The 17931-nt window shown below is 38.4% G+C and overlaps 1 protein-coding gene across 1 annotated transcript in view; it reads right to left on the bottom strand.

Moving 5' to 3' along the window:
• Positions 1-17931, bottom strand: part of sdc2 (syndecan 2) — a 37462-nt gene that overhangs the window by 3061 nt on the left and 16470 nt on the right. The window contains exons 2-3 of the mRNA XM_065290390.1: positions 1862-1973; positions 370-530 (exon numbers count right to left, since the gene is read on the bottom strand). Of these exons, the coding sequence (XP_065146462.1) occupies positions 370-530; positions 1862-1973 (273 nt within the window). The remainder of the gene's footprint in view (positions 1-369; positions 531-1861; positions 1974-17931) is intronic.

The raw sequence follows: 17931 nt of genomic DNA, 5'->3' as shown, positions 1-17931 counted from the left end.
GAGGGTACACTCACATCATCCAAATCAAACCATCCTCCCGCGCAACTGTCCCCCCTCCCTACTCCCCCAGAAGAATGCACTCACACTGTACTTTTATCGACCCGATCTCTGTTGGTCAAGCGCTGGAGAGCGGTTTGGTTTCGATAATGTAATTGCACCCTCAAACACAAAATATGGTGTGCTGGTTTTGCCATCGGGCTTTATAACAACAAGCAAGACCTCCGTGGTCAACCAGCTTCACCAAGAAGGTGAACTGCTTTGCTGTCCCATTAGCAAGATAAGCGCCAAACCAGCACAACTACAACTAACTAGAAAGTTGGCTTTTTTTAGGAGGGTGTTACTCAGACTTTTACTTACAGCAACACTCACCTCTATCCTAGTTCGTTTCTTTGAATCTTTGGGGACATCGCGCGTTGTAGATATCTCCACTTTCGGTGTAAAGTCTTTGGTGGAGTCCTGTGTGGGCTTCGCTTTAGGCACGATGAACAATGTTTTTACTGTGACAGGTACTTCTATCTCGTCTCCAGCCCCTGAAAAACAGTGAAAAGCACAACAATAGATTGTCGCATTAGACTGTGTACTTGAAAATTAACCATTGCTGACAGAAATGTGCCCAATACGATGGAGGTTTATAAAAGGAAAAAATATCTTAAAGCTGTAATCCGCAACTTTTTTGGTTAAAAATGAAAAAAAAATTAGATATTTAGTAATATTTTACAAGAAATGTCAGCTGTTTTTCAATACACAGAAAGTAACCTGCAATTTTATGATTCAAACAGAGATGGCGATAGAGAGCGAACATTAAGGACTGCAGCTTTAGTAGTAGTATAAATCTGAAATGTTGAGACATTTCATATTAATTCTCTTTAAAAGCCTTTAAAAAAACTAATAAAAAGTAACAAGTAAGTAGAAATACAGTAAGTAAAAAGTGTAACAAATATGCTGGACAATTTGACCATTATTTGACCATTTTTTTTTACTTTTTAAGATTGTATTTAAAGGGACATTCCACTGAAAATAGGCTCATTTTCCAGCTCCCCTAGGGTTAAACATTTGATTCTTACCGTTTTGGAATCCATTCAGCTGATCTCCGGGTCTGGCGCTAGTACTTTTAGCATAGCTTAGCACAATCCATTGAATCTGATTAGACCATTAGCATCGTGCTAAAAAAATAACCAAAAAGTTTCAATATTTCAATATTTAAAACTTGATATTACGCACTGCCCAAAAATAGTCCCCTGCCATTGAAAGTAACCAAGGGGACTATTTTCGGGAAGTATGTAATTTTACTACGTCTGCTGCACCAATGTTACATCAACAAAGTCCTTGATTATTACGCCAGAATGAGAGTGTAGTCCTAACCATATCTGCCTAGAAAATCTGAGCTTTTAATTTTCTGTCGGTCTTAGTACACGAGGTAACTACAGAAGAGTCAAGTTTTAAATAGGAAAAAATTGAAACTTTTGGTTATTTTTAACGCAATGCTAATGGTCTAATCAGATTCAATGGATTGCGCTAAGCTATAAGTGCTAGCGCCAGACCCGGAGATCAGCTGAATGGATTCCAAAACGGTAAGAATCAAATGTTTAACCCTAGGGGAGCTGGAAAATGAGTATATTTTCAAAAAAATTGGGGTGTCCCTTTAAACCAGTAATTTAATTTTGATGACAATCTGAGCATATTTTAAAACACTGTTGACATCACTTTTTTTAAGGGCAAAAAAAACCCGTCAAAGAAGCAGGAAACCAAAGTAAAGCTCTCCTAGAAAGCAGTGAGATAATAAGGAGTGAAAATGAGTGATATTACCAAGATATTACGGAAATCTCATTTATGATTTTTCTAGTCTACAGAAAGGTGATACCTGATCCCGATCCAGAGTTGAAGTCATCATCATCTTCAGGGAAACCTGATCCCGCCTGGTCCAGATATAAGTCATCGGTTAAAGAGGGGGATTTGGCTGCCGCGACCGCTATCTGCAGAGGCAACAGTTAACACACAGAGTCATAAAAATGGAGATTAAGATAAGACTGCCCTCATTGTCTGTCACATATTGCCCAAACCCCTCGACTCCAAAAAGACCCAAGGCTATAGAATCGATTTTTTCCAGTAATGTGTTTGAAAGTAGCAAACTGCCCATCTTGCCATTTGATAAATGAGCAGTAGATTTCTTCCCTGCTGAAATCTAAAAGTCAATATAGCCTTATACATGTATTATACATAGCCTAACCTTGTCATCAAAACTTTAAACTGACCCAAGCCCAGCAGCAATGAGAAATATTTTCTTAACGTACAGAATGAACCGCAAGCTCAGCTATATCTGTAAAATCATATTGTGATGACCTTCTCCATTTTATAACACAGCAGGAAATTTACTTTCTAATTGATCGCTCTTTAATCGAAAGCCCAACCGTGTCCACTTCAAAGCTTCACCTTCTATCTCACATTCTTCTTGGTACTTAAACAATCTAGTGTACGTCAATTTATTATCTACCTTGTATATAAAGAAACATGAATATCATTTTGGGATTTATTTTCAGATTAGTTACCCATAGTGGAAGGGGGTCGAGTCTGATTTACTTCACTTACTATTTACATTTATGCATGTTGCCGAATCAGTGTGATGCATTCATACAGTACTATACATTTTTATCAGTATGTCTGTTCCCTGGGTATCAACCCCACAACCTTTGCACTCCTAAAGCAAGTGAGCAACAGGAACATTGTAGTATGTAGCAAAGTATATATTATTTAACGGAAGTTGCACTGATTAAATCAACTTTTGTGGCCAGTTCAGATTAACCGATAGGGCGTCTACAGGGATGCTATCCAGGCAATTATGAGTTAACTATCTAAAAGTTTTGGTGGTAGTGCTAATCATGTCCCTTTGTGTTATCTGTTGGTCTTTGTGGAGCAGTGTGCCGGCCCCATGGCAACCAGCATTCAGGACTTGTCCAACTCCGTCTGTGTTGGGTTCCCCATACTGATGCGGCTAAGAGAAAAGGCCATAATGTGGTCACCTATTAATCATGCTTAAGGGCCTGGGACTATTGCACAGAATCTGCGGCACAGATATTGGTATCTCTGTTTTAAGAGCTGTCCCTGTTCTCAGCTGATACAGCCGGAGTCAATGAATGTGGATTGATTTTTTGTCTCTCTGGGTGGGTGGACAGGAGAGAAGGAACAGAAAGACATTGGAAAGAAAAGAGTATTCTGTCTCTTTCTTCCTCAAGTCAACTGCTTTATCTAGCTTTATCACATGATCATAGCACTGCCACTTGCATTGATATCTTGCAATGGTTCCATGACACAATCCTTATATTATGTACTATACATGCAGTTTATGTATATATGTGTGTGAAACCTAGTTTCTCCAAAGCAGTGCATTACAAAGTGGAAGAACTGGTCAATAGACACAATAATAAAGCAGAACAATAAGCAGCTCATTGAAAAGCAGCAGTGACTTCCCAAAGAAAAAGCATTCAAGCCAAAGTCCTGATCAAAGGAGGAATTTGTTCAAAGCAACTTTATCTTAACCCCTCGAACCCGGGTTAGCTTGTCTTTTAGCGAAGTGACCACACAACACTGGTGCTGATTTGGAAGAAATCTTTTTCTTCTGATTGAAATGCAAAGTACAAAAGACACAATTATCTGGTCCACACACACATGCACGCACGCACGAGCTATGCTCAATATCTCGAGTCAATTTGTTTTGTCAATGGGCTTTTAGTCACAGCTCCGCACCGAGGCGTCTAATGTGTCTTTATGCGGAGCTATGGAAATAAACAGCCTCTTTACCGATCTCTAAAGATGTTTGATAGAGCTTTTTAAAGGACGCAGTTTACCTGAACAAGTGCTCTTGAACGATTAGACATTTTCTACATGTTTAGCTTACAAAAAACGCCACTGGATGAATGAGACTCTTTACAGAAGTGCTTCTTTGTGTTATAAATGTATATTAACGTTCTATCATCAGCCTAGATAACGTGTAACAAATACATCAAGCTTGTGTTTGTTAGCATTACTACTATTTTCGATTAATACTACTATTATTTTTAAACTTAAGCCCTGGGTATATACTTTATAGTTTTTTTAATAACGCGAGCGTACATGCACAGTCGAACACACTGCCTTGCAGAGCCTAAGCCTTGCAAAACCAAAGTGCTTCTACATGTCGGCTTTGAAAGTTGCAGGCGTTTAATTTTTTTTGCCGTTTTCTCATTCCTGCTAACTTCTGAGACATTGGCCGAATGGCTGTATATGACAGACAACTGGACAGCGACAACTGCAGCGGCGGAGGAGGTCGTTTGACTCACACAGAGGGATTTGAGGGTCTTTATCGATACTAGATATTGAAATATCGATACACTATTGTGGAAAAATACCATGTTAGTTAGCTGTATTGATATTTTTTGCACAGCCCTATTAAATAGTAGCCAATCTAATAGGAGAAATCTGATACGGTCTTGTTTAAACAGGCATTGCAGCTCCCCCTTGTGTTTTTAAAGAGATGTGCAATCATTGCGGTGATCTGAAATCATCGCGATGAGGTCAAACAATTGTGATGGGACAGGGCTCCAGACTAACTTTTTTCACTAGGAGCACAGTGGCCCCCAACTAAAAATTTTAGGGGCGCAACCAAAAAATGTAGGGGCACACACCCTAAATCAACATGCTAATCAAATAATGACATTTCTACAAATTTCCACTGTATTATCAACTTCACTCTCCTGCCCTCAGGCCGCAGGTATAGGACCCTGAAATGGAGAAGGGCTCGTTTCAAAAAGAGCTTTGTACCATCGGCGATCTCAATCCTGAATAAGTTACAAAGCTGAACATTCACCATCTTGTGTTTTGTTGTTGTTGTTTTTGTGTATATATGTTTGTACTATCTGCGTGTACTGTATGACAGTTTGTGAAAACAAATTTCCTGTTTACAGGACAATAAACTATCTATCTATCTATCTATCTATCTATTACTAATAAATACTTTGATGATTGGTGCAGAAAGTACAATGTGCTGTTTCAAATTCAGTGTCACATCACAAAAAAAGGTCAAATTTACTGGTCGCACATGTGCGACTGGATGTAAAATTCGGTGGCACACTCTCAAATTTTGGTGGCAAAATGCCACCATTTGGTGGCAGTCTGGAGCCCTGTGAGATGACTATTTAATCATTGCGACAGCCCTACACAATACATTTATTTTTAAGCAACATACAACAGGTATGCCAAGTAAAAATAAAGCCTTTAAATTATAATATTCTTTCAAAAATTATTTTATTCATAAATATTAAATGTAAACATCAAATCAATGACTTAATGATTTAAGGTATTACAGAAATGTTTGTGGTTTTGAAACCTTGATTCTTTAAAACCTTGGTATACCTTGAAACTGGTAACCAGCCCATGCCTAGTTAATCTATTGTTTTCGGTAACTATCAAGCGACCAGCCACAGTACATTAGTAAACTGCTAAGAAAATAGCATTTAAACTACAATGAAGCCTGGAAACTAAGCACCGGAGCAGTTTATCTCATTTTTAACATAAGATAAATAATCAGCATATAGTTTTAGGAGTGAATTTTTTCTTTTCTGCAAGAAAATAATGTCTGTATTGTATTTTAGGATTTTCTTGTAACCATCATCTTTAGCTTGTTCATTGAGGCTTGTAATGCAATAATATTCGAGTCAATCGAGTTCATTTGCCATTTTTAACAGTAATAAAGGGGCCCTGATTCACTGCTGTAAACCTAATCTTTAAAATACCGCAAAAACAACCTTCTCAAAAATATGTTTTGTCCTTGAACAGTAAAATATATAGCCGCCATTAAGGAAAGTACTCCATAATGAAGGGCCCTTGTAACCCAAAAAGTCTTTCAGCCCCTGCTGTACAGTGTGCTAGCAAGTGCAAATAAGTTCAAGTCTTCATCAGTGATGACTGTGGGGCTGAATGAAGGTCCTAATAAGCACTGAAAAGTGTCCTAGTCAGACAGTGAGCCGCAGTAACGAGGGGCCATCAGTTTGTGGCCCCCATTATGAAACAGTCGCAGCATTTACTTTTGTGCTCCTCTAATGAACAGACAACCAGCAGGAGGCTGCCCTGTTTCCATAGTGAGCCCGAATGTGCAAGACATAAGAAGGTGAATCCGAGAAGGGACGAAAGAGAGAGAGAGGACAGTGACGGTGAGCGAGAAGAGAGTTATGGAGAGACATGGAGAGATTACCGCTGCTACGAACAATCCGCTGCCTTCGGGTTACTTTGCTAAAAGCCCGTCAAACTGGGCGTCTTTGCCTAGCAACCTTTGAAAGAGAAGAAAGATTCCCTCTGTCTGACAAATGCTTTAGGCAATGTTATTGTTAAAGAAACAGGCCAAATGGAGGGAAGGACAAAGATGGCCGACTGGTACCTTCTATAGCATGGTCATCTTCCACCGTATTCTTAAAAACTGTATTTTAAGAGCGGTGAGAGTGCATGTGTGTGCATTTATATAATAGTGCCTTAGACTAGTGCTTACTCATGCAGATATACGTCTAACCAAGTAAACAAGCTTCTATGGAAACAAACAACATATTTTTCTTGACTCAGAGAAAACTATCTTTGTCTAAACCCCCAAAGTGCTTAAGCCTGTATGTTTATCTATACAAACTGTGAGAAACAGATCTATACCGCAATCAATACAGATGTCTTATCCACCACTCAAACCCCGAAGCGCCATCAGTCAGCAATGTGTGAAGATTATTCAGGATTAAAGGAAAAGAACAACCCAAACCGAGTACAATAGAAATGTAAAGTGTGTAGAAATGTCTATTTTGGCCATTTAGTACCTAAGACAAATCAAATAAATCCTTGAGTACTTCGGGTATTTACTTATTATTTATTTGATGGCCCGAGTAGACGAATGTCATGCGCGTCATGTTTTTGGATGCCCTGTCGACTTACATATAGTAGCAACATTGAAAACCCCATTTTGAGACCCCTGCATTCTTTTCTATTACATTTCATGCTGTTATTTAATCTGAGAACACCTCAGGTTGTTGAATGTTGTTACTGTCCTGGACCGAAAAATACTGTGTACAGTGTCTGTGTCTCTGAACTTCAATTGGACTACAAGTTTATGCCCAAAACAAAGCCACACAAAGCTGCATTGGTGTAATTTCTTGGTTTATTATTCATCAATGGAGGTTTTACCACCAAAGGAACTCAGCGGATAAGACTTGGCAACAATGGTCCTCTGTTTAATCTTCCAAGACGCAAGCAATTCATTGCCCACACGCTGAACGACTGTTAAAGTTACATCAACACAAAACCAGGCATAATTTAAAAGTTACTCATGTGGTATAATTTAGACAAAGCTTAAGAAGTCATTTGCTCAGGAAATGCTGCAGCGAGGAGAGTGAAAAACTTAAAGTAGAGCTGGGATGAAGGGGACAGATCTCTGTTCTTCTAGGCCTGAGGTTTTATTGCCCTCCTAAGGTCCATAAGCAGGAACTAATTAACAGTCTTTCAGGAACATAAGAGATGCCTGGAGCGACAGGGAGCTTCTCCAGGAAGTGGACACCAATCAAACTCAAGCCCAAACTAGAGCGGGCCTGGAACACGTCCATGGTGTGACATCATTCATGGGCTGTGAGGAGACTAATCTACAAACTAGAATCTCCTCATCGGTCCTGTGAGACACACAAGGCCTTTCCTCTTTCTCTGCGGGTAGGGCTGAGAAATGCTTTGAAGCTGACTTTGACTGATCAAGGGATAGTACGCGGATGGTGAGCTACATAAACATCTAGAACTTTGAAGGAAGCTCTAATCCTCAGTGTAGCAGAACACAATGAGCAATCAAGTGCACGGACCTCCAACATACCGTACAAGCCCCCACAGTTTGGTGACTATATCAATCACAAAGAACCTCTCCACTGTTCACATAATGGCAAGGCTTATATTTAAAGGTCTCTCCAATCCAAAGAAAATGAAACATTTATCATATATGAATGGAATATGGAGACAGCTGCAGCTGAGAGAGCTAAAAAAGAGACAATTTATCACCAACAAATGTAGAATCTAAAAAACGTTGGAATGGAGGAACTCAGCAGGCTGAGCGTCTTTGGACTACACTGGCAATAGTTGGTACATAACACTGGTTTGCCTGGCGTTCTCATAGCCAAAAGTGCTAGTGAAAGCATGCTGGGAAGGGAAGCAAGTGCAATGGCCCGGCACAGATTAATACCCTCTCAGATTCCAAAACAAACGGCTGTCTGACATACGCGAGCCGGCGCCACATTCCTGGGCTTGTGCCCCATGTAAGGATAGAAAGGGTCTCCTTCTCATAGATACAGGGGCAACAACTTTTGCAACCGATGAAATATATAGCCAATTCATTATTGCAAACCGTAAGGGTCTAATGAGTAAAATTGTAGACCTTACTTTACAAAGTTTGGATTTCAAAGCTTTATATGAACGTATTTTGCAGACGCTTTGATTACAGTGCATTGCAAGGTATACGTTGGGTTCAAACCCATGACCTTTAAGGCTCTACCACTGAGCTTTAATGTGTACAGAAGACACAGATATCGCAGATATGGATGTTGGCCCAAAAAGTATATACTGTAGGAAAGCTGAAATATCTCAAAACATGCTTAACTTCATTTCTTTCCACCCTTTTTGGGTATTAGTGTAAGAAACTAAAATGACAAAAGTGCGCAGATATAATAAACAAGTATAAAACTTAAGTTGTCATAATACCTAAAAGTTCCGTAGCTGGTCCCAATATCAGTGAAATAGTCTTGATAATACAGGCTGAGCACTCCATTTTATAAAAAGTATGCTATTAAAATAAAAATAAAATATGCATGTAGTTTTTTGCTATTGTTGTTTATGTAATTTTAGTGAATAAATTTGTGGCCAGCACGGAGCTTTCTTGGGCCGCTTGTTAGACTGTCATAACCTGATTGTCGCATGTTAGTTTCATGGATGGCAGGTTGCACGGAGGTGCCCTTGAGCAAGGTACCTTACCGCCAATTGCTCCGGGTGTGTGCGTGTTCGCGACTCACTGGGATGGGTTAAATGCAGGTGTCACATTTCGAGTATAAAAATACTTGACAATCACACCACTTTCACTTTTTTCACTTTGACGTACACAGCAAAGCAGGTCACATTTACACTGCAGGGCTTGCGCACAAATCCAACACTATGACAGAAGTCAGATTTTTTATGCCACTGGTTTACATTTACAAGAATACCTCACCAGCTAAGCATTTAATCAACAAGCAGCAGTTAAGTTTTTATATTACTACAGATCAAAACAGCACAAGCTTGTAAATCCTTTAAACTGCCAGTGATCTGAAGTTCGTGTTCCAAAGTCAATATAAATTAATCACTGTGAATGAATCATCTCAGCTATGCAAATAAAGAAAATTATTTTCGCCTAGACGAATCACACTGTCGCTATGACTTCCGGTCTCCCTTTCTCATGAGGAAAAACATCAATTTCATAGTTTCCAGGCTGACTGACACAAGCTGACAATCTGCCCAGAGGTGTACAGGCTCCAGATTCGTATCTATCTGAACTGAGATGTCAATAACAACAATTATGTTCACCTAGACGTTTATTGCAAGGTCAAAGCAACTTATTTTTGGCTGTGCAAATATGCAAGTTTTCACGTATGCTCTTTATTAAAAATTTTATGAGCCCAATTCATTTTTTGTCAGTCATGATGGTATTACTCTTATCTCTAAAGGTCCTTGTGGCTCTGCAGTGGACAACACCTGCCCTGTAATTCCTTAACCAAACTTTTCATACTTGTAGTAATTTTTTGAGCCATCAAACGCTAAGAAACAGGCTTTTAAACTCCTAGTAAACTTAGGAATAAAGATCTGTACATCTAAAGCAGTGGAGCAGGTCTTGTCGCCTCCGGTTAGTACGTTTGTAAAACTCAGAGGGATTTGATTTCACATTTGATTTAATAAAACACCTCTGATGCATCTGCATTCTGTTCCAGAATAACAAACGAATAAAAACCAAGTACCAGTGACTGATGCTACAAAAAACAATAATGTTATCTTATTTCTCAAGGAGAACCTACTATTTCAAAAAACGTTGCCCTGTATTAAACTTGTTTGAAAATTAATACCAACATATTCTGTAACAGACTACTTTTTGGATTCTAACATTTTGTCAAAATATTAATGAAATAAGGGATAAGATGTGCATATAAAGTCAAAAAAAGGTAGCCTAATGCAGTGGTTCCCAAACTTTTTCAGCGAGTGGCCCCCCTTGTTTACGGTGCATTCCTTCGCGGCCCCCCAAAGAAAAAAAACTGTTCTAAAACTCAACATTTTAATAAAAAAAACATTAAATTATACAAAACTGGTGCTTTTGGTTAGTAGCCTTATTTTTTTAGGTTTAATTCATGATCAAATTAATGTATTTCATAAAATTTTCGTAAAACTGGGGCCCCCCTGGCACCATCTCGCGGCCCCCAGTTTGAAAACCACTGGCCTAATGGTTTGCATCTTTGAGTTGAACTATTTTGTAAGCTTTCCTTAAGATGGCAAGCACTCAAGTAAGCAAAGCAGACAGAATACTGATATCTGGGGTTTAACAGAATGTATGATAACTCCCCCATTTATCCTACAGAAAGGACTTTGTACACATTTAGCCAAGAAGAAAATCAAATCATTGATTCAGGAACAAAAAATACAACCTAAGCAGGGCATAAATCAGTAACCTCATTAGGGGACTGAACCACTTTATCTTGGAGATTAAACAAAACAATAATAAAGCACCCAGGAGACCCACTTTAGTGCCCTTTTTAGGACAGTGGGCGAAAAAAGATACCTTCATATCTTGATCTTGAGAGTTGTGTGTTTTTTGTAAAACGTCCAGCTAAAATGGCTTCTAAGTAGACAGCGTACAAATTGTTAAAAGTGCAAGATATAACTAAAGCTGTTAATAACAATTAAACAAACTGTACAGTTTCATTAGAACTCAGAAATTTACCATTTACCAACAGCCTTTAAAAGGCCCACATTATCCAAAATCTACTTTTAAAGAGACACTCCACTTTTTTTGAAAATATGCTTATTTTCCAGCTCCCCTAGAGTTAAACATTTGATTCTTACCATTTTGGAATCCATGCAGCAGATCTCTGGGTCTGGCCCTGGCACTTTTAGCATAGCTTAGCACAATCCATTGAATCTGATTAGACCATTAGCATTAGGGCTGCATGATTAATCGAAAAAGAATCACGATCTCGATTCATACATGTATGCGATCTTCATTTTAAATGACGGCGATTCACTTGCATACACAGTATTTCCCTGTATTCAGATTCTGTGTTTACGTGTTCACGTATTTAGATTACAATTCAAGAATATCAGTCAAACTTGCTAACACACACTCATACAGGGTAAAACCAAACCCTATTCATTCACCAATCAGACCCGATCGTTTCTTTCCTTCCTCTCATCTCATTTGCGGCGTTCCGCTGTCACTCGCGTGACGGCAATTTTCACCAAAAAGAGAGGATTAACGAGCGTCATTGTGGAAAATCCTGGTGGCGACGGAGAAACTGAAGATGCAACAACAATGGTTCCGAAAGAAGGCAAGGAAATTATTTACCTCAGGACCTACCTAAATCGGAAGGCTGGAACCTCCGGAGGTCGCATATGCAGGCTGTATACGTCATCAAGCCTGGTTCATTTGAGTTAACGGAGCATTACATTCGCAAGTCATAAACATACTTCAACAATTTATTATTAACTAAAAATATTAGTCATCTTTATAACGTTAATTGTTAATATTCTGAAATTATGATGCGCAGTTTAGAAATGCGACCTCCATAGAGGCTGCAGCCTTCAGATTGAGAAACGGCCTCTGTGTCACCGCCACAAGTTCTCCATTAGAAAGGGTTTTTAGCATGAGGGGAACATTGTTACATGTCTGCGTTTCTCTCTGATGCCTCAAAATGTTGATCGTTTAGTCTTTTAAAGGTTTAACGTTAGTGTTTTTAAAGTTTTAAGGTTGGCCAGTTTGATAGTACAAAAAGCACAGGTGCAATTTAACAGCTAACGTTAACAAATTTTAAATTACTCTAAATTTTAAGGGGTCTAAAATAAGAAAGAGACTTTTAAGACACGTTATTATACTGAAAGTCCTGTAGCACGTTTTTTTTTTAGTTAAGTGCATAATAAATGTTTTTGTAAAAAAAAGAGAATCGGGTGAGAGAATCGGGATCTCAATTCCCATGGAAAAAATCGTGATTCACATTTTAGCTTGAATCGTGCAGCCCTAATTAGCATCACGCTAAAAATTAACCAAAGAAAATAGTCCCCTGCTATTGAAAGTAACCAAGGGGACTATTTTCGTGCAGTGCGTAATATCACTACACCTGCTGCAGCCATGTTACATCAGCAAAGTCCTTGATTATTACACCAGAATAAGAGTATAGTTCCTAGCCATATCTGCCTAGAAAATTGCAGCTTTTAATTTTCTGTTAGTCTTAGTGCACGATGTAACTACAGAAGAGTCAAGTTTTAAATAGGAAAAATATTGAAATTCTTGGGTAATTTTTTAGCGCCATGCTAATGGTCTAAACAGATTCAATGGACTATGCTAAGCTATACTAAAATGTTTGCACCAGACCCGGAGATCAGCTGAATGGATTCCAAAAAGAATCAAATGTTCAACTCTAGCGGAGCTGGGAAATGAGCATATTTTCAAAAAAGTGGAGTGTCCCTTTAACACATAAATGTGTGTTGTAGCGAACACAACCCCCCTTCAAAACACCCAATACTCCTTTTTTTAATTTTTAAATGCGGTTTTGCTTCTTTTGTTAATGTGATGTCACACGAACAAAGCCCTGCCCACATGCACTGGCTGACTGGTTAACTTTACCCAAAAGCTTTTCTGAATGTGTTTGTTAGCATGTTGTAGCACTAATGTGGTTAAAGATACTATTAGGGCTGTGTATCGGCAAGAATATGGATCCCGATACAATGGTACATATGAATCAATGCAACATATTTTTGATACCGCAAGCAAGCCGATATACTGTGATATGTCTTATTGTGGGAATAGAATATGATTTAATTTTAGGAAAACCATCATCAAAAACACACCACCATATGCAAACCTTAGCATAGCATAGCATATAGCTTCCACAGCACATTGCTATTAACCATTAAGCAGCATTTTCCTTTGTAAGTTACCTGACATATGCATACAATTTATATCCATATTATTCCTCTCTAAGAGCTTAATCCACTCATTATTCCATCAAAAATCTACATGCCGTCACTGTGACGGGAGACTTAAGTCAGCTTACATAATAAGGACCGGTTGCCATTTGAACTATAATAATGATTGCTTGTTCAGTTCAATGGGTTTGACATTAGCATAGCTTATTTGCTACCATCTCAAATGTTTTAGATATAAAAGGATGGTTCATTAATAAAAAATAGAAGAAAAAAAGTGTAGCGTGTGGTCGCGACTTTTAAAACAGGAGCCAGTTGTTGTCAGTTGGCATACACTGTAAAAAAAATCCGTAGAATTTACAATGTTATTGCAGCTGGGTTGCCGGTAATTTACTGTAGATTTAAATTTATGTTATTTACTGGCAAGAGTTTGTTCAAAGTTAAATAAATTTTAAATATTAACAAGTCTTTATCTTTACAGAATAAAACTATACAATAACAGCCTCATGCAAAGCATTCTGGGAACCAGAAATCATCATCAACCTTTTTCTGTTTTTTGCTTCAGATTTTGTTTCCCAGAACGTTTTGCTTGATGCTGTTTTTTTAGATTTACTCTGTAAAGACAAAGACTTGTAAATGTTAAATGTTCATTCAACTTTGAACAAAATGTTGCCAGTAAATAACATACATTTAAATCTACGGTAAATTACCGGCAACCCAGCTGCAATTTCTACTGATTTTTTTTACAGTGTAGAAACGGGAGGAGTGCATGAGATTAGCGCTGACTGACTCTGATCACGGCCGGGTGTTCTCGAAATCGATTCGGGTTTTACACAGTGTGTTAATCAGACCCAGGACCAGAAGTAATTAAACTAGGAATGGACCCGAATGGCCATTTAAAACAGGTCCTGTACGGGTCCTGGGTCCTGCGTGAAGATCTTTTTACTTCCTGTCACTCCTGAAGCTTAGAGATAAGAAGACTCCTATCTAGCGGTCTGGATGTAAACTGAAAACGAAACAACTGCCATGAATCTTAAGTGATGTAAAAAAAGATGAGAATTTTTTGAGAATTGGCAAACAAAATATCCTACACACATGTATCGATATTTTCTTACGCCCCTAAATACTATTGACCCAGACTGTATTCACAGGAATCAGATCTTACTTTTAACCAAAAGCAATAGCATTTTATAGCATATTTTGAGCTGAAAGTTCCACAGACCCATTCTAGGCACACCTAAGACTTATATTACATCTTGTAAAAATGGGCATAATATTGGCCCTTTAATGTAATGCAACCTCTGCTGTGCTCCCAGAACAGACATTTAACCTCAACATGACAGATCTTTTAAGGTCCTGAACAGCTCAGGTTCGCCCTGACACAGAAAAAAATCTGCTAAGACAGGAAATGAAAGTGCAGTGCAGCACGCTGGCAGGTGATCTCACAGCACCCCGTGAACACGCTGTCCAAGAATCAAAGTGGATGTTTTAAGAAACAGATGCTACAGTCATGCAGAGGTTGCTTTTTGAAAGCTCCTCAGAGAGAAGAGCAGATAAACAGCATTAGTCAGAGTAAAGAGAGCTGGACTGGGGCTGCTGGCGTGTAGTCCTTCTGCTCTGCTCTGTTTGTCTTAGAAAGACATTAAATATGAAATGCTTAAAAATAACATGGAGAGCGCATGCCAGACCTTTTTAAGGGTGGTGTGGAACAAGACAGGCTGGAAATCCCAGACAAGATACTAGACAGGTAAAGTGTCATTTTTTCATTGTTGAAATACTTTGTATACCTTGTTCGGCAAGAATTACGAGTAGTAATCATTGGTAAATTGAGCCCTATAAATGGCAATGTGGCTCTAATCTTGCTATTTGTTCTTTCTCAAAATGTTAAATGCACTCATTTGTAAGTGACTTTGGATGAAAGCGTCTGCTAAATGAATAAATGTAAAATGTTTTGGACCTCAGATTTTCTATATTGGACCCCAACATTAAAAACTGGCTTAACCAAAAGCATGAGCTTGGGGGCAAGACCACTTGTTTGTCCAACCAGTGGCTAAGTCAAAAAATGTGAATCCTATTAGTGGTAGTAGAGAAACTTTAAAAAGCAACTATTGTCCGATTCACAGTTTTACATTTCTCCTTAGGTGTGTAAGTGTGTATTAGTACATGTTAACAATATGCAAAAGGTACAACCCTAAAGTAAACGATGACGCAAGTTATTTCAGATCACAGCGATTTTCTTTTTCAGATTTTCAGAGGAAAGCAGTATATCTGGAGCTACAAAAATGTACGGTATGTGTAACATAATGGGCTCTATCTTACACCCGGCGCAATGCAGCGCAATGCGCGACGCAAGTGTCTTTCGCTAGTTTCCACCCTAATTTTCACGTTTAGCGCCGCGTTGTTTAAATAGCAATTGCATTTGCGCCCCCTTTTGCGCCCATGGGCGTTCTGGTCTGAAAACGAGGTGTGTTCAGGCGCATTGTTGGCGCGTTGCTATTTTGAGGCAACTAAAATAAACTACGCCATTGACCAACAAAAACCTGGTCTAAAGTCTAAAGTCAATGGCGCAATGTGTTTTATGTTATTTAAAGAGCGCATTAGTAAAATGCGCCTAAACACGGGAGGACAACGCGGGTTTGCTTATCACAAGGTACATAATGCGCAGCAGCACAAAAATGCTTTTAAATATGAAAGATTAAAGGATTGAATGTAAAAGATTATTATTGAATCTCTTGGACATAAATGAGGACAGATTATGAGACGTTAGAAGGCGCAAAGAGCTGCTTCACCTGCAGCCTGCTAAGTAAATAAATGCTTTGCTTTAAACAAATGCGTCTGTTTTTAAATGTTTTTTTTTAATGCTACCTCACGGATTTATTGTCTATGATGACTCTGTACCTGTGGATATGGTGAGATGAGAAACATTTTTAAGTAATGCTTAAAAAAACTCTTTGCTAAAAAAAACGCTGTCCAAAGTGCTGAAACGTGAGGAGAGCCGTTTGTAAATTCTTTATCTCCTGTTTATTACAAATAAAGTATTTTTAGAGTACAAACCTTATCTTACATGCTTGTAAATAATTTTTTGATGATATTGGATAGCCATACATTAAAAGCAATTACAAGCCTGCTTTTTACTTCCATGACTAAAAGAAAACGGGTTTTAAAGGTTTTGATAAAAAAAAAACAATTTCAATACAAGTGAAAAACAACACAATTATTTAACATTAATCTTAAACTGGGGATCTTCTTCCTCCGCTTATTTTTTCAGTTTACAAAGTCCGTCATCTAAATAGGGATTAGACATAACGCCAGCGCAACTAGCTTTTAAAGGGGATGAGAGCAGAGACTCTCATTGGTTTATTGCACGTTACGCCCAAAATACTCCCATTACAATAGGACCTACCCTTTTCGACCATGCGCTCGGCGCAAAATCCATTTTTCCCGTCGTTAAATTAGCAAAAGTGGATTCGGACACGCCCATTTAGATGTTGCGCTGTGCGCTTTAGACAATGCGCTTAGATCGTTAAAATAGGGCCCAATGTGTTTTTAACCATAAACCACACAAACACATTTTATTAAACCAAATACACAAAATAACGTTGTTCTTTTTTTGCAATGAAATAGGTGCACTTTAACTGATATTGATAGTAAAATAAATATTTACTATAATTCACTTTTCATATAGGAGGGAGAACTTAAAGATGCAATTTTTACCTTTTGCCACTTTATCGCCATCTCGGATTGAAACATAAAATTGCAGGTTACTCTACCTCATTACATTTACATTTTTGTTGAAAAATAACTGAGATTTCTCATGTTGAACACCGACTATTTATGTACTTGCTCAAGAACAATTTTTTTTATTTTTACTGAGAAAGATACGAATTGCAGCTTTGAGTTAAAGTCTGTAATTCTTCAGGCATCACATCCTAAACACTTCACACTTTAATACCTGAAGCAGCAGTAGAGAAGCATGCATGTGCTACAAACATAAATGTTCCCAAGCAAACCTTTGCTGGAGCTGTTTCGTGTTGGCACAGCTTCATGAGAGGGCTGAATACAGCCTTTCAAGCCACAACGTGTCTGGCAAATCCCCCAGGTCTTGAAGAACACAGGTGGTGTCTTGAGAGGAACCCAGGGGGATAGCATCTCTCCAGCTTATGTGATCAGACTAACCAGCCGGCAGACAAGCAGGGTCAAGCAATCAGTTGTGTGTACATCTAAACAGAACTGCGACATAGGGTACTTGATCACAAGACACACACTTGGGCTTATACTATGAAATGACAAGTATTGGGAACATACTTCAACTGACCTACATAATGCAGAAGCATATTTGAGATAAGAAAAGAATCACAATAATCAAATAAAAGTATTAGACCACAAAACCAATTTTTTTTTAATGCATTCAACGTGGATTGTGGGTAATTATTATGCAAAGGGTTGCACTGCTGTTTAATTGCAAGAACGGTTCCTGTAACTCAATTGGTAGTGCACTGTGTTAGCAACGCAAAAGTAATGAGTTCGATCAAATACTAATAAAACAATGAATTTATTTGACAAAAAGTTGCTTGGCTTAAAAGCATCTGTCAAATAAATGTGAATAATATATGACCCAGTTTGTGAAAATTCCATCTATGTATTTTTTGTGATTTATTGTAGTGATGCACCGATGTATCGGCCGCCGATATTTATCGGCCGATTTTTGATGAATTTGAAGCCATCGGCATATCGGCAATAGCA

Source organism: Paramisgurnus dabryanus, chromosome 19 (assembly GCF_030506205.2).
Source record: "Paramisgurnus dabryanus chromosome 19, PD_genome_1.1, whole genome shotgun sequence".
NCBI lineage: Eukaryota > Metazoa > Chordata > Actinopteri > Cypriniformes > Cobitidae > Paramisgurnus > Paramisgurnus dabryanus.
Note: the sequence above shows the minus strand (reverse complement) of the source record. Positions and strands in the feature narration are given on the sequence as shown.